The sequence below is a fragment of the Brienomyrus brachyistius genome, unplaced genomic scaffold (assembly GCF_023856365.1).
Source record: "Brienomyrus brachyistius isolate T26 unplaced genomic scaffold, BBRACH_0.4 scaffold38, whole genome shotgun sequence".
In the NCBI taxonomy this organism is placed as follows: Eukaryota; Metazoa; Chordata; class Actinopteri; order Osteoglossiformes; family Mormyridae; genus Brienomyrus; species Brienomyrus brachyistius.
Window position 1 is genome coordinate 3514707 of NW_026042313.1, and position 24294 is coordinate 3539000.

At 42.9% G+C, this 24294-nt stretch overlaps 1 protein-coding gene across 2 annotated transcripts in view; it reads right to left on the reverse strand.

Moving 5' to 3' along the window:
• Positions 1-15267: 15267 nt before the first annotated feature.
• Positions 15268-24294, reverse strand: part of micu2 (mitochondrial calcium uptake 2) — a 29805-nt gene continuing 20778 nt past the window's right edge. For both annotated transcript variants that reach the window (XM_048998590.1, XM_048998589.1), the window contains exons 9-12: positions 21636-21807; positions 16891-16999; positions 16625-16782; positions 15268-15889 (exon numbers count right to left, since the gene is read on the reverse strand). In XM_048998590.1, the coding sequence (XP_048854547.1) occupies positions 15788-15889; positions 16625-16782; positions 16891-16999; positions 21636-21807 (541 nt within the window). In that variant the 3' untranslated portion in view covers positions 15268-15787. The remainder of the gene's footprint in view (positions 15890-16624; positions 16783-16890; positions 17000-21635; positions 21808-24294) is intronic.

The following is a 24294-nucleotide window of genomic DNA, read 5'->3' on the forward strand; positions in this document are numbered from 1 at the left end:
ACTCAAAATGGCGAACTCGTTCTGTCAGTTTCCTGAATTAAACCGAGAACATTGTTCACATTATATGGTCTTATAAACAAGTTTTTTTAATAGACACGTCATAAGCTACTCCCGTTTGTTGATTTTGTCTCAAAAGCAATTATTTCTGTTGTAAAGGATGTTCTGTTTCGGTGTTAAAAACCAACAGGGGGGTCGCTGATGACCGTGTGTGTATGCCTTATTAGTGAGGTAATTTAAAAATATAGTTAGCCTGTAGTACATATGATAAAGAACATATCAATGGAAAGTATGTAACAAAGTATTATGAAAGTGTAATATGTATTTGTGTTCAAAATAAATATTTTGTAACAGTTATAAAGTAATACATAAATTTAATAATATATTGACAACATGTAACTTCAATAAAAAACTAATACAAATCAAATTTTATACTTTTTAAAATTGAACTAATGTTAGCTTTAGAACATTTTTTTATAAAACAAGTTTCAGATAGGTCATAAAGGTGTTTTGCTTTTGTTTGACTACACTTTTTAAATGAGAATGTGAAAAGAAAAATATAGTGGTTTGCAAAAAGTATTCAACACCCTGAAAGTCTATTATTTTCTGCATGACAAAAGATTTGTACACATATTTCTCTATTCAGTATTTTTATTGTGAACTATTTTGCTTTAACAGTACATTTCCAAAGTCAAAATAAACCATTTGTTGTAGATATTTGAAGAAGAACCCCCAGAATTAAGTCTTTACATAAGTATTAAACCCTTATATATATTAATATTTTGTTGAGAACTCTTTTGCTGCAATAACAGCCTTAATTCTTTTGGGTGGGCTGGCCCCCCATCCTGGCTTGTTCCCTGCCTCGTGCCCATTGCTTCCGGGATAGGCTCCAGACCCCCCGCGACCCAGTAGGATAAGCGGTTTAGAAAATGGATGGATGGGGTTTCCTGCTAATCAGATGAATAAAAACCATTTTGTCTGCAGTTTAAGGACTGTTTTGTGTGGGAGAGCGTATTATTGTGCTTTTCAAATATTTATGTTAAATTTTGATCTTGGAATTGAAATTCTTTTGGATTGTGATTTGACTTAGTTGTATCATCTGATAGTTTGTGTATTTTGTGTTTTGGCCTGTGTTAATTTCATATACACTAAGATTATAGTAGCTACCTTTTCAGTTTCGGCAGCATGTGGTTCAGTGGGCTAAGCCTCTGAGCCTGTAATCAGAAGATTGTTGGTTCAAGCCCAGCCTCACCACATCTGTGGGTCCTGAGTTAAGTATGTGCATTATATTATATTATATTAATATGCACAAATACCAGGAATGATTCTTCCCCATTTTTCTTGGCCAAATTTATAGAGATCCTCTAGGTTGGTGGGATGGCACCTGTGGACAGCAGTTTTCAAATAGTGCCACATATTCTCAATAGGGATTTGACTCAGCCATTCCAAAACATTCACCTTTCTGTTTTTAAGTCATTCCAGTGTCACTTTGGCCTTATGCTTAGGGTATTAACATGTTGCAATACGAATCTTCTCCTGAGGCGTAGATTCATAGCAGACAGGAATAAGTACTCCTGCAATATTGTGTGGTATTTGTGACCATCCATTGTCCTTTCAACTCTGACAAGATTCTCAGTCCCAGCACATGAAAACGTCCCCATATCATGATGCTGCCACCCAAAAACCATTTTTCACTGTGAGTACAGTATGATGTTTCTTGATGCATGGGCATTGTCAGTTTTACGCTACACATGCCTCTTTGAAGTCGTTTTGCTCTGAAGCTGAGTTTTGAGGGCAGGCCTATGCTAGTAAGGGTCTGGGTGCTGTAATGAGCCTTCCACTTTCTGATGATGGATCCTAGAGGGCTTAACAGGACATTCAAACTCTTTCATATTTTTATAGTAATTTCCTGCCTTGTGCATTTCCATGACTTCTCACGTCAGCAGACTGCTCTTTTATCTTCATTTTTGCAGTGATTGTCACGCCCCGCATGCCTTTTCCCCCTGTGTTCCCAGTGGTGTGGCTAATTAGCGTTCCTTGTTTAACCCTGCCTCTCATTTCAGCCCTCGTGTGGATGATCCCATGTGCTTCTCATCTGCTCCTCAGCTGTGGTGTATATAGTGCCTCCTTGTCCTGAGCTCCCCAGTCCAGTCATTGTACTGTTCCATGTGTGATCCTGCTGCCTGCATGTGCCCTCTGCCCCCTAGTTCTCCCTGGCCAGTTCTGAGGCCTCGTGATCCCTTTTCTTTTGCCCGTCACGGTGTGTTTTACTTTAATAAAGCCCCTTGGTTTTTCCCCGATTCTTGCCTCCGTCCTTCCTGCAATGTGACAGTGTTTGCCCAACAAAGACAATAGCCCTTCCAAAGGTTGGTTTTTATATCCAGAGAAAAACCTTACATCAGAAGTCACAAGTTGTACCAAATTTTGGTCTCATAACCGTCACCTTTGTTTGTGAGTAATTTGGCATTTGAGTAAACCTGGAGCTTCCAAAACACAGAGTTTTGAATACCTTCACAAACAGCACATATCAGGTTTCTGTTTTTATGTTTTCAATGTTAGTAGACAACTGACTTATTTTGGCGTTTGGAAAGTCATGGCAGCAAAACAATTTTCAAATGTTGTTTAAGAAAATAGTGTATATATATTATACTCCGGACAATAATGGCTTCCAATGGGGTTGAATACTTTTACAAGTCACTGTATAATAGGTCTCATGATCCTATCATCTGCTCCTCCCATGTGCCACGCCCCCTCATTTACCTCGTGTGAAATCCCGATATTACCAGCTGTTTCTTCTTGTTTCAATATGTTTTATTTGTATTTAAGTTCACATCAGAGTATGTATCCCCAGTTCCGTCAATGACATCTGGATCCTGATTCCCTGCTCCCTGCTCACCCAGCGATCGTGACAGAATGACAAGACTCTAAACAGAGATGCGTCAGCTGAGCGAGAGTCAATACCTGTCATCTACTGGCTGAATCAGCCCGAGGTCCAGGCTGACCCCGTAGTGCAGGAACTAGCCATCCTGCAGGAGATGTCCTCGCCCGGGAATGCGCCCCTGGTAACCAAGGTGTGTGAGAATCTCCAGCAGCTGTTAAGGAGGGTGACAGAGGTAAGGACCCGACTGGTACCGCTCCCCAGCGGTAAATGCTCCGATCCGCTGTCTAGCCTCTCTGAAATGGCCCGACCTCCGCTGACAACAGAAAGATCAGAGACCAGAGGGCAAGCCGGCGATCTTCCTGGGAGCCGTCTCCATCTCCTCTTCTTCCCCCACCACATATCAGGAGGAACCCCTCCCGATCGACAAGGGTCCAGCTGCAGATGCCCATAGAGTGGCGCTCCACCGGAAATACATCACCTCCACAGGAAACACATGACCTCAACTCTGTGTTACAGCATATAAACCCTAACCTTAACCTTAACCCTAACCCTAACTGGAGCTCCACTTTATGTCCTTAAAGATCACATGTTTCCTGTGGAGGTGACTTCCGGTGGAGCTCCACTCTACAGGTGTCTGCAGCTAGACCCCGACAATAGGCCTTATAGATTTGTATATATGGTAAGAAAAGCACTTTAAAATAAGTATGCAGTCTGTCTTATTCTTTAATTTTTGAAAGCTAAATATTAAAACATACCCAACAACATACAACCTAAATTAGCTCCAGTTAAACAGAGAATACCAGTGTAATTTTTTCTTTCAAATACCTGGACCCTTCCCTAGCTCTTTTTGTCTGCAGAACTAAAGTAAATATAAATGTATAACTTATCTTCTGTAAAGCAAAGTAGGAAGACATTTCTTTCAACCATTGTGAAATTCCACAAATTGTTTCTTTCATGAACAGGCTATATATCGGTTTCCAAAAAGCAGATGTTGAGTAAGTACCTTACATTTTTAGAGGTCGCAAAGCCATCTTAATAAATCTTCAATAAACATAATTTAGGGTAAAGAGAAACTTTTTTGCCAATTATCTGACCGTAAAAATCCAGAATCTTTTCCCAAAAACAGCCCATCTGGGGGCACTCCCACATGCAATTAAAGAACTTTTTTGGCAGTTACATTTAACGCAAGTGTCAAGAATATTAGGGTTAAAGTGGTCCAACCTTGTTAGAGTAATATATCATCTGGTTATCCATTTGTACAGCGGGAATTTAGAATGTGTGTTTATGGTTTGGGTTTGAACTGAAGAGTATATTCCTGACCATTCTTCCTCTGATATATTCTTTGGCAAATCCATTTGCCCATAGTATATTATGTGATGATTCTTTTCATTTACTTACAAACAGGTTGTACAATAAGGATACCTGTCCCCAAGTTTCAAAGTCAATCTTCTAGGGTGGATAGAGGAGGAAGATTGCAGTACATTGAGATAATTGTGTAGTGTCTTCTAAATATGCAAGAGCAAGTTCAAGTCTCCGTCTGGGTTATGTCAGAGTTCGTGGGTGCGGACGGGCAGGCTGGCAGGAAGGAGGCAAGGAAGGACGAAGCAGGGAAAATTAGAGATTTATTAAGGGAAAGATGACTACGGGCAGAATAGAACATTACTCACTTCAGCTAAGATCAATGACGGACATCGGACAGAGTGAAACGTGGACTGATATAGAAAAAGACAAGGCAAAACTACAAGACACAGCTGAGCATGATTGGGGAAGCACACGTGGATAATCAGGGGGCGTAGCACACACGAGGATCGTACGAGCCGGGCATGACAGAACCTCCCCCCCCCAAAGGCGCGCTTCAGGGGAGGCGATGGACGAGACGAGACCGGGGATAGAGGACCTAGAAAACAAGACCATTAATGGGGCACAGGGAACAAAACTGAAACACAGAATAGGCACTGGGACAGGAGCTGGCACAGGACAGGGAACGCGGACAGACAGACAAGGAAGGGAAACACTGAGGGAACAGGCGAAACGAAAGGGTCGGGAGTGAACATGGGAACAAAGGGACGAGAAGCAGAAGGATAAGGCGGAACAAAGGGATGAGGAATAAACACAGGAGGGACAAAGACGGGAGACCTAGGAGGAAAGGATGGGGGACCAAGGTGAGCCCAAGGGAGCCCCAGCGGGCGACGGGCAGCAGATGGAGCGGCCGCAGGTGACTGGGAGGCCGGAGCAGGAGGGAACCTCAGAGGGGCTGAGGAGCCAGGGCGAGGGACAGGCGAAGGGGATGAGGAGGAAGTCGGAGGGGGCACCAGGGAAGGAGGGAGGGGGAGCCACAGCAGGTGACAGCAAGGCCTCAGCTGGCCCAGGCGACTTCCCGACGCGCTGGAGTGGGGGGACCCGCAGGCGACGGAGGAGCCACAGCAGGGTAACCCGTAGGCGACCGATGAGGAGTCGGAGGCGGGACCGAGGCAGGGTGACGAAGCTTTGGAGGGGAACCTGTAGGTGACCGCCGACCCGGAGCCCTAGAACCAGCAGGCACCCCCCCAAGCCCTAGCTAAGGCGAGCGAGGGTGAGCCAGGGAGCAGGGCGGGTGGGACCCTAACCCTGCACCTGTGTCCTTTCCCCTTCCGGGACAGACATGGGGGGTCTATGCTGGGGTCGAACTTGCCGGGGCGAGGGCAGGGAAGACACTAGGGAGGTCCCCGAGGGGTCCCACTCAAGCTCCTCTACCTCCAAGGAGGAAGGAGCAGTGGTCGGGTTGTCTGGGACCTCCTCGGGGACTGGAGGTGGAGGGATGAGCCATAGGGGTTATAGTCACAGGCATGGGTGGAGCCACGGGCAGAGGCTGAGGGACTTCGGGCGTAGCTGCAGCAGGTGCCGGAGGTTGAGGGGCCTCAGGCGTAGCTGCTGCAGCGGGTGGAGGTGGCAGATCATGCGCCAGCGGGACAGGCAGGACAGGTGCTGGCGGGACAGGCAGCGTAAGCGCCGCAAAAACGGGCGCTGCCCCTTTAAGAGTCTTGGGGATTCTCGGGATAGCATCCCTTACTGCGTCGGCCCCTTTGTTGGCCAGCCGCGCTGGCCGGAAGATGTACCGCTCGAATGGCAGCGGTAGCTCCGCGGCGGGTAGACATGTTCCCAGGACGGGGAAGCTGCCCGTGAAGGCAGCTTAGCGGCGGTGGTGACTTCCGGATGATCGGGAGTGCTTCTCGATCACCAGCAGGAAGGGAAGCGGGGACGAGCACGCACGCCCCCAGGACGATCGACGAGGCGATCGCCGGCTTTCTCCTCTTCCGCCTTCGGGTCACGGTGGTTGCAGGAGGCTGTGCCAAGTCTGGCATGATGGACGGCTGGGGAACAGCCTCCGCGACTCGTGGTGCGACCAGCCCCAACCTCCGCTCAGTCAGGCACTGAACCAGCCGCTGGAGGTTGGCGTGCACCTGTCCGAGGGTGCATGCCCTCAGGTGGGGACATCTCCATTAGGAGATTGTCGCTCTTGCTGGCCAAATCCAATGCTACCGGGTCCTCCTGGACGTCGGGCTGGTTTAACCAATAATATACCTCTTGCAGCAGACCGAAATGCCGGTCCTCGGTCTGCTGCGGAGTTTCTTCTCTTGGGTCCGTCATTCTGTCAGAGTTTGCGGGTGGGGACGGGCAGGCTGGCAGAAAGGAAGCAGGGAGGCAAAAAGCGGGGATTTATTAAGGGAGAGCCGACTACGGGCAGAACGGGCCATTACTTACTTCAGCTAACATCAATGATGGACATCGGACAGGGCAAGACGTGGACTGATATAGAAAAAGACAAGGCAAAATAACAAAACACAGCTGGGCATGATTGGGGAAGCACACGTGGATAATCAGGGGGCGTGGCACACACGAGGATCGTACGAGCCGGGCATGACAGGTAACGTGTGTGGAGTTTGAATGTTCTCCCCATGTCTTCGTGGGGTTTCCCCCCACAGTCCAAAAACATGCTGAGGCTAATTGGAGTTGCTAAATTGCCCATAGGTGTGCATGTGTGAGTGAATGGTGTGTGAATGTGCCCTGTGATGGGCTGGCACCCCATCCTGGGTTGTTCCCTGTCTCGTGCCCATTGCTTCCGGGATAGGCTCCGGACCCCCCGCGACCCAGTAGGATAAGGGGTTTGGAAAATGGATGAATGGATGGATTTTTAGAATGTTTGATGAGCTTATCCTTATCTGCCGAAGACATATAAAAGTTTACAGGGATATTTAACAATCAGGATTCTATTGAGACCCAAGCTGGAGGGTGATCCTTCGCAAAGTAAAACATTCCTGCTCTAATTTGACCTGCCCAGTAATACCACGTAAGGTTTGGTAGTTATAATCCACCAATATAATAATGTAAGTATAACAAAGTAAGTCTGAGCCTAGGACGCTTGTTGTTCCAGATAAAGTTTGAGAATACTTTTTTTAAGTATGTGAAATGAAGAAGGTGGGGGGAGGAAGTGGAAAAGTGGAAAATTGCAAAAGGTACAAAAACCTGGGCAAAATTGATATTTTTAAAATGTTGATACGTCCAATCATAGATATGGGCAAATGCGTCCACCTGTTTATGAGATGGATAACTTTAGCCATGAGGGAATTATAGTTATACAGGATAATTTTGTCAACAGTGGAGATGACCTCTACACCCAAATAGGTAAAACATTTTACTGAAACCAAAAACGGAGTAAAAATTGAAGGGTTACACATCTCATTTTCATACATTAACAATATTTCAGGTTTGGTATAATTTATTTTGTAATCTGCAAATGTACCAAAAGAATTCGTCAAGTCGAGTAAGACAGTTTGACGCCTGTTTCAAATTGGAGCAAAACAAAATTATGTCATCTGCATATTGGACTATATGATTTTCAACATATCCTACCTTTATTCCTACCATGTTGGTATTTTTGCAGATCACCACAGCAAGTAACTCAATGGCCCGGGTAAACAACAGGGGAGACAAGGCGCAGCCTTGTCTTATCCACCGATGAAGTGTAAATGGTGCTGAGGAGAGCCCATTAGTTAAAATTACAGCCTGTGAATTACAATTTCCCTCAAGGTGACCCCGCGGCCTATGCTTATTGTATCCAGGTGCCTGATTTGAGATGGTTAATGAGGATGGGATGTTAAGTTAACAATGGTAACTGAGCTGCAGCGTGTTTGACACTTAATGAAACTTAGACCTAATTCGACAGAAATGGAGGTGGTAATATGACACAATGGTACTGAGCACAAGAGAGTCCAAGGTGCGGCACAACAAGGTGGGTGAACCGCTAGCTGATGAAATGCTGTTAAAACCTAGACTTCATTTAGGAGGACACCCTACAGTGCCGTTTCTATGTATTAGTGTACAACGCAGTGTAGTTAGCCTAGCTGGCTTATTTGTTGTGGATGACCAGACTGTACAACTAGCTATATGCTGTTTAATTTAGCCTAGCCATAGTGGGCCTCTTACATTTTTAAGGTGCAGCTAACTATCACAGAGACGATTTAGCCAGGTTCATGTATATGTGCTCTTAATGCTGCTTTCAATGCTGGGGTTTTGTTGAGTCTTATAGGGAGCTGGCTAGCAATAACATTTTCAATTGGTCTTCCCGCTTGCTGGATTATTCATTCAGTACACACATGGTTTAAGAGAAAACCTAATCACCCTATTTTGTAAAATAAACGTGCAAAACTATTGAAATCCTCCAGAAGCATGTGTATATTTTCTGGATTTCATGTTGTGTGTGGTTGCCTAAGCACAGTCATCCTAGTGAAGTGTTTGATAGGTGATGGAGAAGCATATAGTGTAGCATTAAGAGAAAGACTTCAAAAACTTTTGTTTTTGTAGAGCCGAATCTACATAATCTGAATTGTACAAATTATTATAGAAGCTTAAGAATGCCCCTTCATCTGTTTGAATTAGGTTTATGGCCTTTCAGCTTCCAACTGCTTAATACACCAGGCTAAGAGCTTACCAGCATTTTCACCGTACTCATAATAACACTACCTGAGTTTCATCAAACTTTTAGTTGCCTTGCTTACAGCTAACACATTATATTCAGCTCTCAGCTCATTTCGCTCCATAAATAACTGTTGGAATGGGTTCACAAAAAAAATCAGTTTCAATTACCTTTATTCTTCAAGTCGTTCCATTTCTGATGTAAAAGATTTATGTTTAAAGCTTGTGAAACTTATCATCTGGCCTCTTAAAAAGGTTTTAAAAGCCTCCTACTGTATATCAGCAAATGTTCAGTCCTTATTATATTCAAAACAATAGTTAATTTGTTATCTGAGGCAAATAAACTTCATGAATTCTGGGTCCCCATGCTAAAATGACTGTTCTCTTCTCCACACATCAACTAAATTAAAATCTTCGATACACTGCAGTAACTCCTTTCTTGTCTGAGAGGTATATCTGTCCCAGCGAATCTATGTATCTCAGGTTGGAGTACACAATTGAAATTCCCTCCTATGATAAAATTGCCAGGCAGAGTAGCTATGGATAAAAATAAATATCTTAAAAAAGATGGGTTGTCATCATTTGATCCATAAAAATTGACCAGAATTAACCTAATTGACAAAATTTCACTCAGAATAATGAGGTATCTACCAAATCGATCTTATTTAACACTAAAAAGGTACAGAATTATGTATCAGAGCGATTACTCCACGTGAATGTGAACTGAAAGAATCAGAAGACACTCGACTCGGCCATTTCCTCTTCACTTTAACTACATCCTCAGCGGTCAGAGGGGTCCCTTGGAGGAAAACAATTTTGGCCTCTAGCTGTCTAATCCTATGTATGACTTGATTTAACTTGACAAGTTTGTTTAAGCCAATTACATTCCAAGAGGTACAGTCAGGTCCATAAATATTGGGACATCGACACAATTCTAATCTTTTTGGCTCTATACACCACCTCAATGGATTTGAAATGGAATGAACAAGATGTGCTTTAACTGCAGACTTTCAGCTTTAATTTGAGGGTATTTACATACAAATCAGGTGAACGGTGTAGGAATTACAGCAGTTTGTATATCTGCCACCCACTTTTTAAGGGACCAAAAGTAATGGGACAATTGGCTGCTCAGCTGTTCCATGGCCAAGTGTGTGGAGTTCAGTCATTCGGGAGGGACTCAGAGTAGAGCCGCTGCTCCTCCGCATCGAGAGGAGCCAGATGAGGTGGCTCGGGCATCTGATCCGGATGCCTCCGGGGCGCCTCCCTGGGGAGGTGTTCCGGGCATGTCCCAATGGGAGGAGGCCCCGGGGAAGACCCAGGACACGCTGGAGAGACTATGTCTCTCGGCTGGCCTGGGAATGCCTCGGGGTCCCCCCAGAGGAGCTAGAAGAAGTGGCCGGGGAGAGGGAAGTCTGGGCTTCCCTGCTGAGACTGCTGTCCCCGCGACCCGACCCTGGATAAGCGGAGGAAAATGGATGGATGGATGGATGGGTGAGATAACCTATTGATATGCGTAGATAAATTCAATACTCTGATAAATTCACAGGTGCCCCAGCCTCTCAACTGCAAGCCTTTAGTTCATGAAGAAACATCTCTGCTTCTGGTGTTGTGTCGAAGATGTGTAGTTTCAACAACAACAAATTTATTTTTTGCATAACACGTTATCAGAACATTACATTGTCTCAAAGCACTTTACAGCATACCCACCCAAAGCCCCCAGTGAGTAAGCCATAGGCGACAGTGGCAAGGAAAAACTCCCTAGAAGGAAGAAACCTTGGGAGGGACCAGACTCAAAGGGGGAGCCCAACCTCCAGGGACCAGCAGGGAGAGTCAAATAGGAGGGTGGCTAAGTGTCAAGTAACACTGTCCAAATCATAAGCTTTGAGACACAACCGGGGACCTGGGAGGTGATGACGTGCCGACTCTCCTTCCAATCGCCAGGCAACCAGAAGTAAGGCAGCGGGTCATACATGGAAGATGACACAGGCTGAAGGGCGAGCTGGATGCAGAGACGTTATTGGTAGTGGAGACGTCACATGTAGCAGGGTGTGCTGGATATCTTGATAGATTGAGGTCTCCAGGCAGCACCCCCCAGGAGGAGTAGGGGAAATAAAATGTGCAATTAGTCAAAGTAGGGGAGACTATAGGCAGTGCTAACAGTTAGGTGAGTGCAATATGAATTGCAATGTGCAAGCTCTGGGAGCATAAGTAGGAGGGAGAGGCAAGTGGGAATGCAGGCATCGGGAGTCCCTGAAATGTCAGCACTCCAAATCCACAAGGGATTGTGAAGCTAGAGTGACAGCACTGACAGTTCAGTTTATCCAAAGCCAATGGCACCGATCCCCACCCAGCTCTACACCTCACAGTATAGGTCTGACTGGGAGTGAGGAGTTAGCTAGAGCTAGAGCTAGAACTAGTGTCCCTATACGCTAAACTAAACAGGTGTGTTTTTAGGCTAGACTTGAATATTGAGAGTGAGCCTGAATCCCGCACATCGGGAGGAAGACCAATCCATAGCTGAGGATCTCTATAGGAGAAAGCTCTGCAGCCTGCCATAGCTCTTTCTACCCTAGGTACTAACAGATATGCTGCGGCTCTGCAGCGAAAATAAACCTTCGGCTCCGCCTCTCTGTCCAGACTCCGACCCTGACTCATCCGATGAACCACTCGTCACTTCTGGGTCCTGCGAAGAAAAGACGGCAGCTAGAGAACATCAGGAGCTCTGCTCATTGATTTTGGATTGTTGGTTTGCTTTATTGGTTTTGATGTACTGGTTTCTGATTTCTCGCTTTACCCCTTTTGTACTTTCGCTTTGGTTTGATTGCTTTTCTGGATTCTTTGATCTCTTGCCTGCCACCAACTACTCTTTTGCTCGCCCACTTGGAAACTGTATTTTGGATTGTGTGTTTGTTTGTATGTGTGTATGTTGTGGTGCGTAAGGAGTGACTGCCTTTTTGTTTTTCGCAACGCGTGTGGATTATTGTAGGTTTGGCTAGGGAGATAGGACGTAGCATTGCCGTGTTTGTTTGTGTTTTTTTCACTTAGGTTTAGCTTAGCTTGGGGAATCATTCGTTAGCACTGTTTTGTTTATTGTTTTGGCCCGTGTCACTCCCGAAGTCTGTTGCACCTATTGTTGTGAACGTGTGTATAAAATATTTTTAAAAATTATTAAAAAAGATCCCTTTGTGTCCCGTGTTTCCTTACCTCTGCTCCTGGTTGTCCTGTTTTTCCCTTTTCCTCTTCCCTTCCCTTTCTGTTACATCCAACCCTAGACTGGACCGTAGCAGAAAGGGAAAGGGAACACAAGAGTGAACCCGGCAGGTGTTCGCAATCCAAATCAGGGGTCATACAAGGAAAAACACCCAAAAACAAAAAAACACAGAACCAAAAAAACTGAAAACGCTTGTGAATAACTGAAGGTGAAGAGGCATCAAGTTCTGGAGAGGGCCATTGACTCCTCAGCACTTGGTTGCGGTAAAAATATGTGGTTGGGTGGTCCTTTAACTCTGCCTTGTTCACAGCAGAGGTGCAACAAGCCTCCAAGGAGGAATCATCTGTCTGGGTCTTAATTAGAGTGTCCGTAGTGGAGGATACCTCAGGGGAAACAGCATGTTTCACAGGGACCGGAGATTCAGGGTCACCTGTTGAAGGAGGTGCTGGGTCGGACATAAATGTCTCGGCCAGATTAATGTCAGCAAACTTGCATCGCTGGGCCTGCGTCAGCACACAAGCTGGAAACACCTGGGGTAAATCCACCAAAACATCATTTGCGCAGATTTCAGGTTCTGGAGCAACTTCTGGTAGGGGAACAATCCTCTTCCCCGCGATGAATTTATAAAAATTGAACTTTATTATCAATCAAAGTCAAAATTGTGAGGGTCCCACCCGCTGGCTCATTCACTGGCTCGCGGTCGGTCATGCTGAATTTGTGATTGAGCTGTATGCACAAAAAGAGCAAGTAGTAAAAAGTAAATAATTACGTTTTTGCCGAGATGACTCTGATCTCTCGTCGGTGCGGCCATCCTACAGCACTACCGGATGTGTCAGATGTAAGAAAATAGACTATAAGACCTTGTGTCTGGTGTGCTTAAGTAACTGGCACAATTCTGAAATCTGTATAAAAATTTTAAATTCATTATTGTAGGTAGTAACACTATTCTATTAAAATGCACACTAAGTAATCTGAAAATTAAAAAAGGAAGATAATTATTGCAAAATACATATATCACTTCCTGAGGATACCTATGGAGCAGCACGCTTTGACACTTAAAACAACTTTGGATACATTGGAGCTCCATTGATCATCATTGAGATATTTCTGGAACTTGATTTATGTTCACCTTTGGTAAATTCAATTGACTATAATTATCAAAATAATAATGACATCTTATTGGGTAAATTTTTTTTTCCACCTGCAGCAGCACCCATGGACCTGGGGGGTTAAGGGGCCTTGCTTTGATTATCTGACACATTTGCATATACAAGGCACCACCACTGACTGCTTGTCAGGGATAAAACCAAGCCATGAGAGCAAAGGAACCAACCACAGTTCACTGAGGCATTATTGCAGAGCTAGGGAAGGGAACCATCAGCTGTCTGCAGCTTTGAAGGTTGTGAAGAACATGGTGGTTTCTATTGTTATCAAATGCCTAAAAACTAGAAGATTATTCTGAGAGAACACCAGAGGTTCTCTGTGGAGATGGGAGAACCTTCCAGAAAGACAAGCATCTCTGCAGCACCCTAGCAATCAAGCATTATTGGTAGAGTGGTGCTATGGGCCTGTTTTTCAGCAGTAGAGATTGGATAGCTTTTCAGGATTCAGGGCCAAAGTAAAACCTCACCAAGAGATCTCTGGACCTCAGATTGGGGTGAATATTCAACTTCCAACAGGACAAAGACCTAAAGAACACAGCCAAAGCAACACAGGACTGGCTTCAAAACCAGAGATTGAATGTCCTGGAAGGAAGAGGCCAAAGTCTGAACCCAACTGAACTCTGAAAACAGTGGAATATCAGAACTCCATCAAACTAGCGAAATGAATCTTTCTGGAGCACATTTCACATCAACTGGTTTGAAAAACATACACTGACTGAGGTTTTGATGCCTCATGTGGCACTGATATCGGCGGGACAAAATAAGTGCAACCAGAGCTACTGACAAAGCACTACAGACAAAATGCACAACTGACACTTTCCTCATAACTCTAAACATAAAACTGAATCACTAAAGCAGAAGATTTTGAAAAGTCAGTCAAAAGGGGAATGTAGAAAAATGTATACTGAGGATATGGCTGGTTGCATATTGAATTTCAGTACTGGAAACTAACTGCAGAAAGAAAAATAAAGAAAATAAAGAAAAATGTGTTTAGAAAAAATGTATACTTAAAGCAATATGTAATTTAAGTTTTCAATTTTTTTTAAATATTACTATAAAGACTTTGCTCAAAGCTAAAAAAAAAAAAAAATCCAAACTACCAAGTCAAAATCGAGGAAAATCACTGCTTCTGCTTCATTATCATATTTCCAGGATGCATTAAACCAGAGGACATTGTTTACTTCACAGACAATTTTTCCCTTGCTAGGAAATGGGGGAAGAATTCTCAGTTGTGTTGCATGCATTCCTTGACATCGAAATTGACTCACCTTTGTCACTTGCACTCTCATGTGGTACATATTCTATTATATTCATTCATTGGCTTCTTTACATGATTAGAAGCATGTGAACAATTTTGAGTTGCTGTGTTTACATGACAGCTTGTTTTCTCTATATTTCATTATAGTGCATCATGATGCCAAACATGAGGAGAAATGTTCTGTGTGACAATTTAGCAAAAAAAAAAAAAAGTGAGAGAACTGAAAATCATGTTTAACTTTTATTCATTAACTGAGTTTGGGTCTTTCAAATTGTCATCAGTCAGGTGTGCCAAGCTTGTTTCAAGAAACTGTGGTGGTGTAATTGGTAAGGGTGCTTCAATGAAATAATTATGCACATTTGATATCAGATTTTTTTATACAAAAAAATAATGCAACTTATGATTGTGTGTAGATTTATGATTAAAATTAGTTTAATCCATAAGGGAGTACCGCTTTCTGGATAGACTAACAGTAGGAGGTTTCCCCGGAAACTCACAGTAACGCCCTGATGGATTAGACGGTGGCCCCTAACTGCCCTCAACCCTGAGTCTATGATTATCGCATGGCACATGAATCTCACATTTCCTCCCAAGGATGCTGTGTCCACAGAATGGCTCCATTTGCACATTTCAGACAGAGCCCTACTGGGTTACATGGGTAACCACCTTACATGGGTAACCCTCCCTCCCCAAAAAGCTGCTAACTGATGAGAGAGCTACGTGGAGCAAAAGGACACAGACCCCCTCGCCAGGCTGAAGTCACAATCCTCAGCCCACAGAGGACAAACATTTCTACAAAGAAAGATAATGTCACAAAATTGATTTATTTGAACCTTTAGAAGAATTTTAGATTAGATATAACACCAGCAAAAAGACTGATCACTGAGCATTACTTGTCTCTTGAAAAATACAAATATGCAATAATCTTTAGCTTCCCAACACAATTTGTGAAAAAGGAGAGAAAAAAATGTTCAAGAAATGTGTACAAAACCATAAGCAAATTTATAAAAAACACCAGAAACATTAATTACACCAAAGTTTCATGTTATATTGTGTTAAATGCTCTATCCGGCTCTAACCGGTAGTATCTACTAATTTGTAAATCAGTATTAATCTCAATGCTTCTACATTTTATGTAGAATACCAATCAGCGCAAGTTGCTGCTTTGCATGACATGAAAATATTTTAAAAACAGGAATGTTTTTCTGTTAAATGTGAATCCTCATAGTTGCTCACAAAAGCGATTACTGCATCTGTGCTGTACAGATGAACAGAAGCTGTGTGGGAGGTACTGATTGGCTGAGGCAGCACTATGCTGTTAGACTTCAAAAGGGACTCCCCGTTTCCTTTAAGGCTTCCTGAGCACCTTTCAGTGTCTCTTGTTTCACACACCGCCAGTAACCAGGAATCCCATGCTGAGCTTTTACCTATTGGAAAGAAGGGTGAACTCTTAAGCGATTTCTGTAAACCACACATGCATGCCATCTACCTTTCTATGGACTTCAGATCCTTTACAAATACTCTTACTTATGGTAATAGTTTATTCATCCAATCATCCATCTTCAATCTGCTTTTCTCAGATGGTGTCAAGGTAAACAATTATAACTTCCAAAGTGCAATCCTTAAATTAGTTCTGTTAACACTGTCCCAGCTGCAGTCACCTAGCCTTCTGCTCCTTAAGTGTAAGCTATTAAATTTCAAACAGGATTACTGGTTTAAATTAAGCCTAATTTTAGTGGGAAACAATATGGCACAAGTCACACCACTACAGCTTCACCCAGTACCTACAAACTTATGAGGATCTCACACTCTACAATATCTGTATCCTCTTATTTCAAAATTTTCAATTAAAAACAAATACTGCTGCAAAACTTAACAGCTTTGAAGTTGTTTGAATTGACATACTTACCATAGCCTTAACCTTAACTTGACTCCATTTGATTAATGTGCTAACTGAAAGAAAAATACCCTGTTCTTGATTTCTGTGACTAGGATCATCATACTGGGAAATGGATCATTTACATTGCCTTTTTAGTTTCAGTTCTTAAGGTGTTAACTTATGAAAAGAACTGGTATAGGGCTTATTCTAATATCATGCTCCTAACTCTTCTTCCAATGTGGGATGCGGGTGTATGCTGGACAAATTCAAAAAAGCATTTTACCTTTAAGCCACGAAGAATTCTGTCATTCATTACTCCCAGGAATTCTTTATGACTGAGGCAATTATCACCATCTAGATCGAAAATCTTGAAAACTGTGTCCACCACATTTTCTGAAAGCTCGTGTCCAGTTGCAATTTTGACAGCTCTTTTGAACTGGGCTACAGAGAAAGACATCATATTTTTTTTTAAAAAACAAAAAACAAAATTTCACTTGTCTAATTTTTAAATCTTGCTGCATGGTAAAAGCATAGAAAATAAAATGTTACCTATTCCAATAGGACGGTTAGCTTCACTGATCATTTTCACAGAAAAGGCAAAATCTTCCAGGTTGTTTGTGAACAGGCAAAAGGACTTAAATTCATCAAAGGTGATACTCTGCAAATAAAGAGAAATGTTTCATTGGTTCTGTGCACCGGAGACAAATATTGAAATTGAAATTAATACCTCTGATACTTCTAAAATGAAAAAATAGGGACAAAAACTGGGAGTATCTACTGTGGTGACAGACATTTTAATGACAAAAAGGATAAAACCAAGCCCACAAAAATCACCTAAACCTGGCTGAAACACTTAGGATGTTCTGGAACGTAAAGGGAGATTATGCCATGAGATTAATTAGCTACATCTACACTTTTCAATGTTTCATAACATGGATTGACAATTCGAGCACTGTTAGCTGCCGTCTGGTTATTTTACACTGGAATATTGCAAGCAGCTGCATTTACAGTGGTGACTGTGGGCAGTGGTGGCTTAATGGATAGGGAAGCGTACTTGTAATTGAAAGATTGCAGGTTCGAATCCCCAACCAGCAAGACATCACTGAGGTACCCTGAGCAACATACTGCCCCCAAGCATTGCTCCTTCAGCGCTGAATTAGCTGCCCCCTGCTATAGTATGTCATGATATCACATAAATACAGAGGACACATTTCATTGTTGTGCACTGTGGTGTGTTATCACTAAATCTAAAATTAGTTCAGGGGTGGGCAGCCTAATCCATGGAGGGTGTGGGTTTTTGGTATGACCTTTCAATCAACCAATAATAAAGCAGTAGTTCCCAACTCCAGTCCTGGGGATCCATTATTATTGGCTGATCAAGTAGTTATCCCAAACACCCACACTAACCCTCCTTGGATCAGGTTCCCCACCCTTGATTTAGTTCAACTGACTGGTCACTGAAAGAGAGAGGAATAAACATGCTACCCCCTAAAATCCAACCCCCCATTCATCTTCTATACACTGTAAAAAATTGACTTTGTTATTTCAATATACTACTTTGAGTGTACTTCAGTTCAGTGAAGATGCTGTGCACTGCAACAAAGAAAGTTATTGTTTCAACTTAGGAATCGGCACCTTATCTTGGCGGAGGGGTTTGTGTACGTCTGTGATCCTAGGAGCTATGCTGTCAAGAGCAATTGCCCCTGGTAGGGTCTCCCAAAGCAAAATTGTCCCAAGTGAGCATCCAGAGTAAAGGCGATTCACATAGACCCCCATGACAAATACAAGATGGAGAGAAGTGACCCCAGACTGGGGATGCTAGGGCTCTACCCTGGAGCCAGGCCTGGGGAAGGAGCCTGTGGGTCCACCCTTCTGTGGCCCCACCACCACCAAGAGGGGCTGTGGGGGTTGGGTGAAGTGCAGATTGGCCGTCAGTCAAAGGCAGTGGCCTCGGCGGACCGATCATCAATGACCAAATCTGGCTATAGGTACATGGAACGTAACCTCTCTCGTGGGAAAGGAGTCTGAGCTAACACAGAAGGTAGAAAGATATCAACTAGATATAGTCAGGCTCACCTCAACGCAGTTTGGACTCTGGAACCAAACTACTGAAGCAGGGCTGGACTCTATTCCACTCTAGAGTTGTCCATGGTGAGAGATACAGGGCAGGTGTGGGTCTACTTATAGCTCCCTGGTTCTGCACCAGTACGTTGGAGTTCACCACAGTGAACGAGAGGGTTGCCTTTCTTCAATTATGTGTTGGGGGATGGGCTCTCACTGTTGTCTGTGCGAAACCTGGAAGGGTGTTACTGGGAAGAATGTCCTGCCTTATCTGAACCCGAGCGGTGTTCTGTTCTTTTATTTCTGTGCTAATCATGGTGTACCCATAACGAACAACATGTTCAAGCATTAGGGTGTTCAGAAGTGCACCTGGCACCAGAGCACCCTAGGCCACAGTTTGATGATCAATTTTGTAATTGGATCATTGGATCTGCATCCTCATGTTTTTGACACTCGGGTGAAGAGAGAAGCTGCACTGTCAACTGATCACCACCTGGTGGTGAGTTGGATCTGATGGTGGGGGAAGATGCTGGATGGAAGTGCTAGACACAATCATATAGAAAAGTTCTTCTTCTGGCAGAGGCCCCTGTCCAGGAGATCTTCAACTCACACCTCCGGCAGAACTTCTCTTGCATTCAGAGGGAGTCAGGGAACATTGAGCTTGAATGGGCGATGTGCAGCGACACCACTGCAGAAGCAGCTGTGTGGATCTGTGGCCATAAGGTTGTTGGTGCCTGTTGTGGTAGCAATCCCCAAACCCGGTGGTTCTGAGCTTGGTTAGTTTGTGAGACTCCTGAAGCAGGTGATAGGTACCAACAAGCTAATCTGAAAGGTACTTTGGCAGTTACTGAAACAGATAGAGACTCAGGTATGGGAAGTGTTTGGTGAGGCTGTGGAGAAGGATTTTCAGTAGGCCTCAAAAAGATTCTGCGAAACTGTCAGGTGACTTAGGAGGGGGAAGCAGGGCTTCACTCATGCTGTTTACAGCAGGGATGGAGAACTGTTGACCTCAAATGAGGATACAGTCAGGCGGTGGAAAGAGTATTTTGAGGACTTCGAGAATCTCACTGATATGCCTTCTTTAGAGCAAGTAGAACTAGAAGACTCGAAGAAGGACTTACCCATCACGGGGGCTGAGGTCTCTAAAGTAGTCAAAAAACCTCTTAATATTGTCATGGCTGACATGCCTCTTCAGGATTGCGTGGACGTTGGGGCCAATACCTTTGGATTGTCAGACTGAGGAACAGAGGGGATCACACTCCTCTGCCTCCCTGGGAAGGTCTATGCTGGGGTACAGGAGGGAAGGGTCCACCCGTTGCTTGAACCTCAGATCGAGGAGGATCAACATGGATTTTGTCCTGGTTGCGGAATTCTGGACCAGCTCTTCACCCTCGCAAGGATACTGGAGGGTTCATGGGAGCTTGCCCAACCAGTCTACATGTGTTTTGTGGACCTGGAAAAGGCATACGATCGTGTCCCTCGGGGGCTCCTGAGGGAGGTGCTTCAGGAGTATGGGGTGTGGGTCGGCCATCAGGTCCCAGGATAGATATTTTGGTTCTCATCAGTTGAGATGGCTCGGGCATGTATGTAGGATGCCTCCTGAACACCTCCCTGGGTGAGCAGACCACAGGGCAGACCAAGGACATGCTAGAAAGATTATATCTCTCGACTGGCTTGGGATGCATTGGTTTTCCCTGGTGTGGCTGAAGGAGGTGGCTGGTGAGAGGGAGGTCTGGGCACGCCTGTTCAGACTGCTGTCCCTGCGACCCAACCCCGGATGAATGGATGTTTCAAGTATTTGTTATGGTGCTGCCTTAAAATTTTAAATTAGAAAAACTTTACATATCTAGTTTGGTCAACACAAACTTGAATTATGTTGACTAACTAGATTAAGTAAAAGAAACTAATCAACAAATTACCTCAACCTAAAAAAGAAAGTACACAATACAAAATACTTTGAGGTGTCAACTTGTTTTGATTGTTGAAATGTCTTAAAGGTTCAACAATTCAACAACAAATAGTTAAGTAAATTAATAAAGTCTATGTTAACTAAAAACATAACTAGGAAGTACATTTCTATTGTGCAGTTGTTTCGTCTGCCTTTTGATTTAAAACCAGTACTCTTGTCAGGTTATTTAAAAAGTATGTTAATTTCAGACAATATAAAATGTCATTTTGTTTCTGAGACTTAACATCTAAGATGCAGCATGTTGGGTTTTTGCAGACTGTCATGATGCAAAATTGACATGGTTGACAAAACAATTGCTTAATCAAGTTAGTAAACACAGTTTGGATTGATCTTGAAGATTTGGGAATTGGGTTCCTGTGAGCTAAAGAGAAACTTCTTGTCTTGCCTTTCTTGTGATTTTATGTTGGGCAAGATTATAAAAACCCCAGATATAGCATAATAAGTCTGTTGCTGACTATAGCCTCAGAGGAATGAATCTAGGTGGGATCTACTCTTGTGGGCCGGTCAGGGGCTGGGTGGGAAGCTTCGGCCTCTTTTGAGGGGACCCTGTATGTATCTTGTAGCTGATTTGGTGGATCACTAGGGGCAAATTTTTATCGGTAAGAAAAGATGGGCAGGTCAATTTAAGAAGGGCAGGGCAAGTTATGGCTGGAATGATGGGCATGGAAAATAAAAATAGTACTGATTGTTCTTCCCTATCTAAGAATCTTGTTTCTCCTGCTAGCTTAATCCCCTACCCCAAGACAATTACATCAAGGTCAGCTTATACTCATCCATTGAAAAGAACCATTCAGGATTCCTTTAGAGTTACACACCTATACGTACCACTATAGTACCAAAGGCAAGGCACTAATTCACATACACCAATTAACATTGAACCCCAAAGATCCCCAAAGTATAATTAACAACAAAACAAAACATAAAAATAAAAAATCTGATTTGAGCAGAAAATACAAACTGAGTACCTAGGCTTGCAGTGTGGATGTAGCTTTTGTTGAGTAAATTTGATTTATCTCAGGTTCTTTATACTCAACACATCTATTTGAGACAAGTTTTTTTTTACAGTGTACTGCTTATCCAGTACAGGGTCACTGTAGGCAGGAAGATCCTCTTAGGAATGAATGAATGAATGAATGAATCAAATAATCAATCAATCATCTATCTATCTATTGTTAAACATTATGTTTTCACTGTTTGTTTCAACGTGTGTGAAAAGAACATGCAAAAGAGCATTTTAGGGTATTATAACTAGTATGTCAGTTACCTGTCCAGCAGGAATCTTCTTCCTAACATTCTCCCAATACGCTCTGTTGTCTTCCTCATTTGTGTAGTGCAGGAGCCACTCAGCAAAATCCTCCCTTCTCATAGTCTCCATTCCCTTTGAAAACTGCAAAAACTCCATCTCTTGCACTTCGGCTTGCAAGTCCTCCATGAATCTGAGAAGGCAGTCAGAAATTCCATTGTAAGGTAATTCCTCAAAGATATTGGTAATTTATTTTGTCAAAATTAAGCCTGAATAAAAGTAAATAGGCATGATTTCATATTATTAAGGGTCCAAAGCACGTAGTGCAATGGACCGTTATTGTTTTTCCATAGGATTTTTCTTTTATTATTATTTTTCTTCCCTAAAACTGAATGTGCAGCCTAAACCGTAAGAGCTAGACCGACCAGACTTGGTAGGACAATGTCAATTCCTACCCACTACTCAGACTATCCGACCCAAGTCAGTCAGTCAGATGGGGGCGCCATAGTGTCCCCGCCCTCCCCCCCAATACATTTTGGCCAATATCTCCGGTCTTGCTGGTCCTAGAGTCTTTTTCAAAAGATACAGCCAGCCATTACATACAACTTTCAAATTTGCTTACTTAGATTTTTTTGCTAATTTGCAAATCCTCCTTTTGCCTTAATGTCCTACCCTGCCCAACCAAATCAGACAAATGAGGTGTCAAACTGATCAGTCCTCTGAGCTGATCAAGCGTTATTGAAAAAAGTCTGACATTTGCCTATCGTACAGCCACTAGCCACGGCCAAATCTGGCCTGTTTTAGTCTGACTGCTATAACTTGGCCGTGCCTTGGCCTACCTCAGCTAAATTTGAAATCCTACCTCCCTGCACCATTCTCGGGATACTGTACAAGGTGGGCCACATATTGTCAATAGGGGCCTCTACAAATACCTACTTTCAACATCTCCTGAACTGCTTGGCCAATCCAAATGAAATTTGGCATATGTCTAATATGGCAAAGCCTAAGGTCATACCCTTACTATGGCAGTCATAAGTCATAAAATGGTGGCCAAAATTAGCCAATCAAAATCAAATATCTATTTGACAGGCCACGCAATCACCAATCTGAACTAAATCTGGAAGATCCATGTGTCAACAGACTCTGACCTCACCCTCGTAAGGGCACCCCAGTCTGCCAGATGGGGGTGCTACAGCAACAACTTTTGCATTTCTGCCTATTTCTCCAGAACTGTCCAGCCTACAGTTGACATTTATTACCAGGCCAACTCAGTACAATATGCTAAATCAAACATGTAGATCTTGGTTCTCCATCTTTGCGTATTTGCATAATTGATCACATCAGAAGCCTTTTTTTGTGATAAATTTATCTCGTGGCTTCCTTAAAGAAAGTAAATTAGTTAAACAGGATCTACCTCTACTAAATCCCTCAGAATGTTATTTGTATCCAAGTAATCTACCATTTTCACTTGGATTATACCTTCCACTATTTTTCCAGTAATGCAATGGTAAGATGCCATCAGGGCCCTGCGAATTATTTGAGCTTAGCTAGGCTTAGTACCACATCAGCCTCAGTTATACATATATTGGTCAAAGACAACGCTATATTCGTACTAAATGGTGGTAAGTTACTCATGTTCTCTACTGTGAACACCCTTGTAAAATAATCATTAAACTCATTTAATATAGCAATTTCATTTTCAATTATAAGGCCCTTACTATCCTGCAAATTAGTGATTTCAGCTTTTAGAGCTCTTTTGGAGTTAAAATATTGGAAGAAACTATTATTGTCATCCTTGGCCTATAATGCTATTTTTCTTTCGACATTCCTCTTATAGAGTCTAATGTTGTTTTTTAACTCAACCTGTAGACTTAGATACTCCTGCTTAGTTTTGAAATCATTCGTTAATTTCCATTTGTATAGTGTTGATTCCTCCTGACTTTATTCTTAATTTCCTTAGTAAACCACCTTGGTTGTAGTTTCCTAGATTTAGTTTTGAAGTCCTCTTGCACTTGCAACAATGTGCTTTTAAAAAATTCCCATGTCTTTGCAACCATTTTGCTATTTAACTCCATCCAGTTTGACAGTTTCTAGTTTCAGTCTCATACCATTAAAGTTAACCTTCCTAACATTGTATACTTTTGTTTTGGATCTTGCTCTTCGGACACTAAAATTTACTTCGAATTTAACCATGCAATGATCAAATTCAAATTCAAAAAACTTTATTTGTCCCCAAGGGGAAATTTAAAAGGCATAGGAGCAGCGCACACATGTAACAGTTGTAACACTTGACACAACAGATGACACACAATAGACACACAATGAACTATGAACAATAATAAATTACTTTAAATACAGAGGCAATAAGGTGGTTCTAAAACCTGTAATTTTCCAATCCTATCCTGGTTATTAGAGAAAACAAGATCAAGAAGGGCTTCTGGTAGGGGTATTAACAAACTGAGCAAAAAAACAATCCCGTACTAATTCCACCATCTGAAGTTCATTTACAGAAGAGCCAGAGCCAGAGACCCACTGAATCCCAGCTACATTAAAATCACCCATAACCACCACATAATTTTTGTTACTCATAATCTGATATCTGATATCGTCATATAACACTCTGCTTTCCTCTGCAGCTGCATTAGGTGATCTATAACAAACCCCGACAATTAGGCCATTT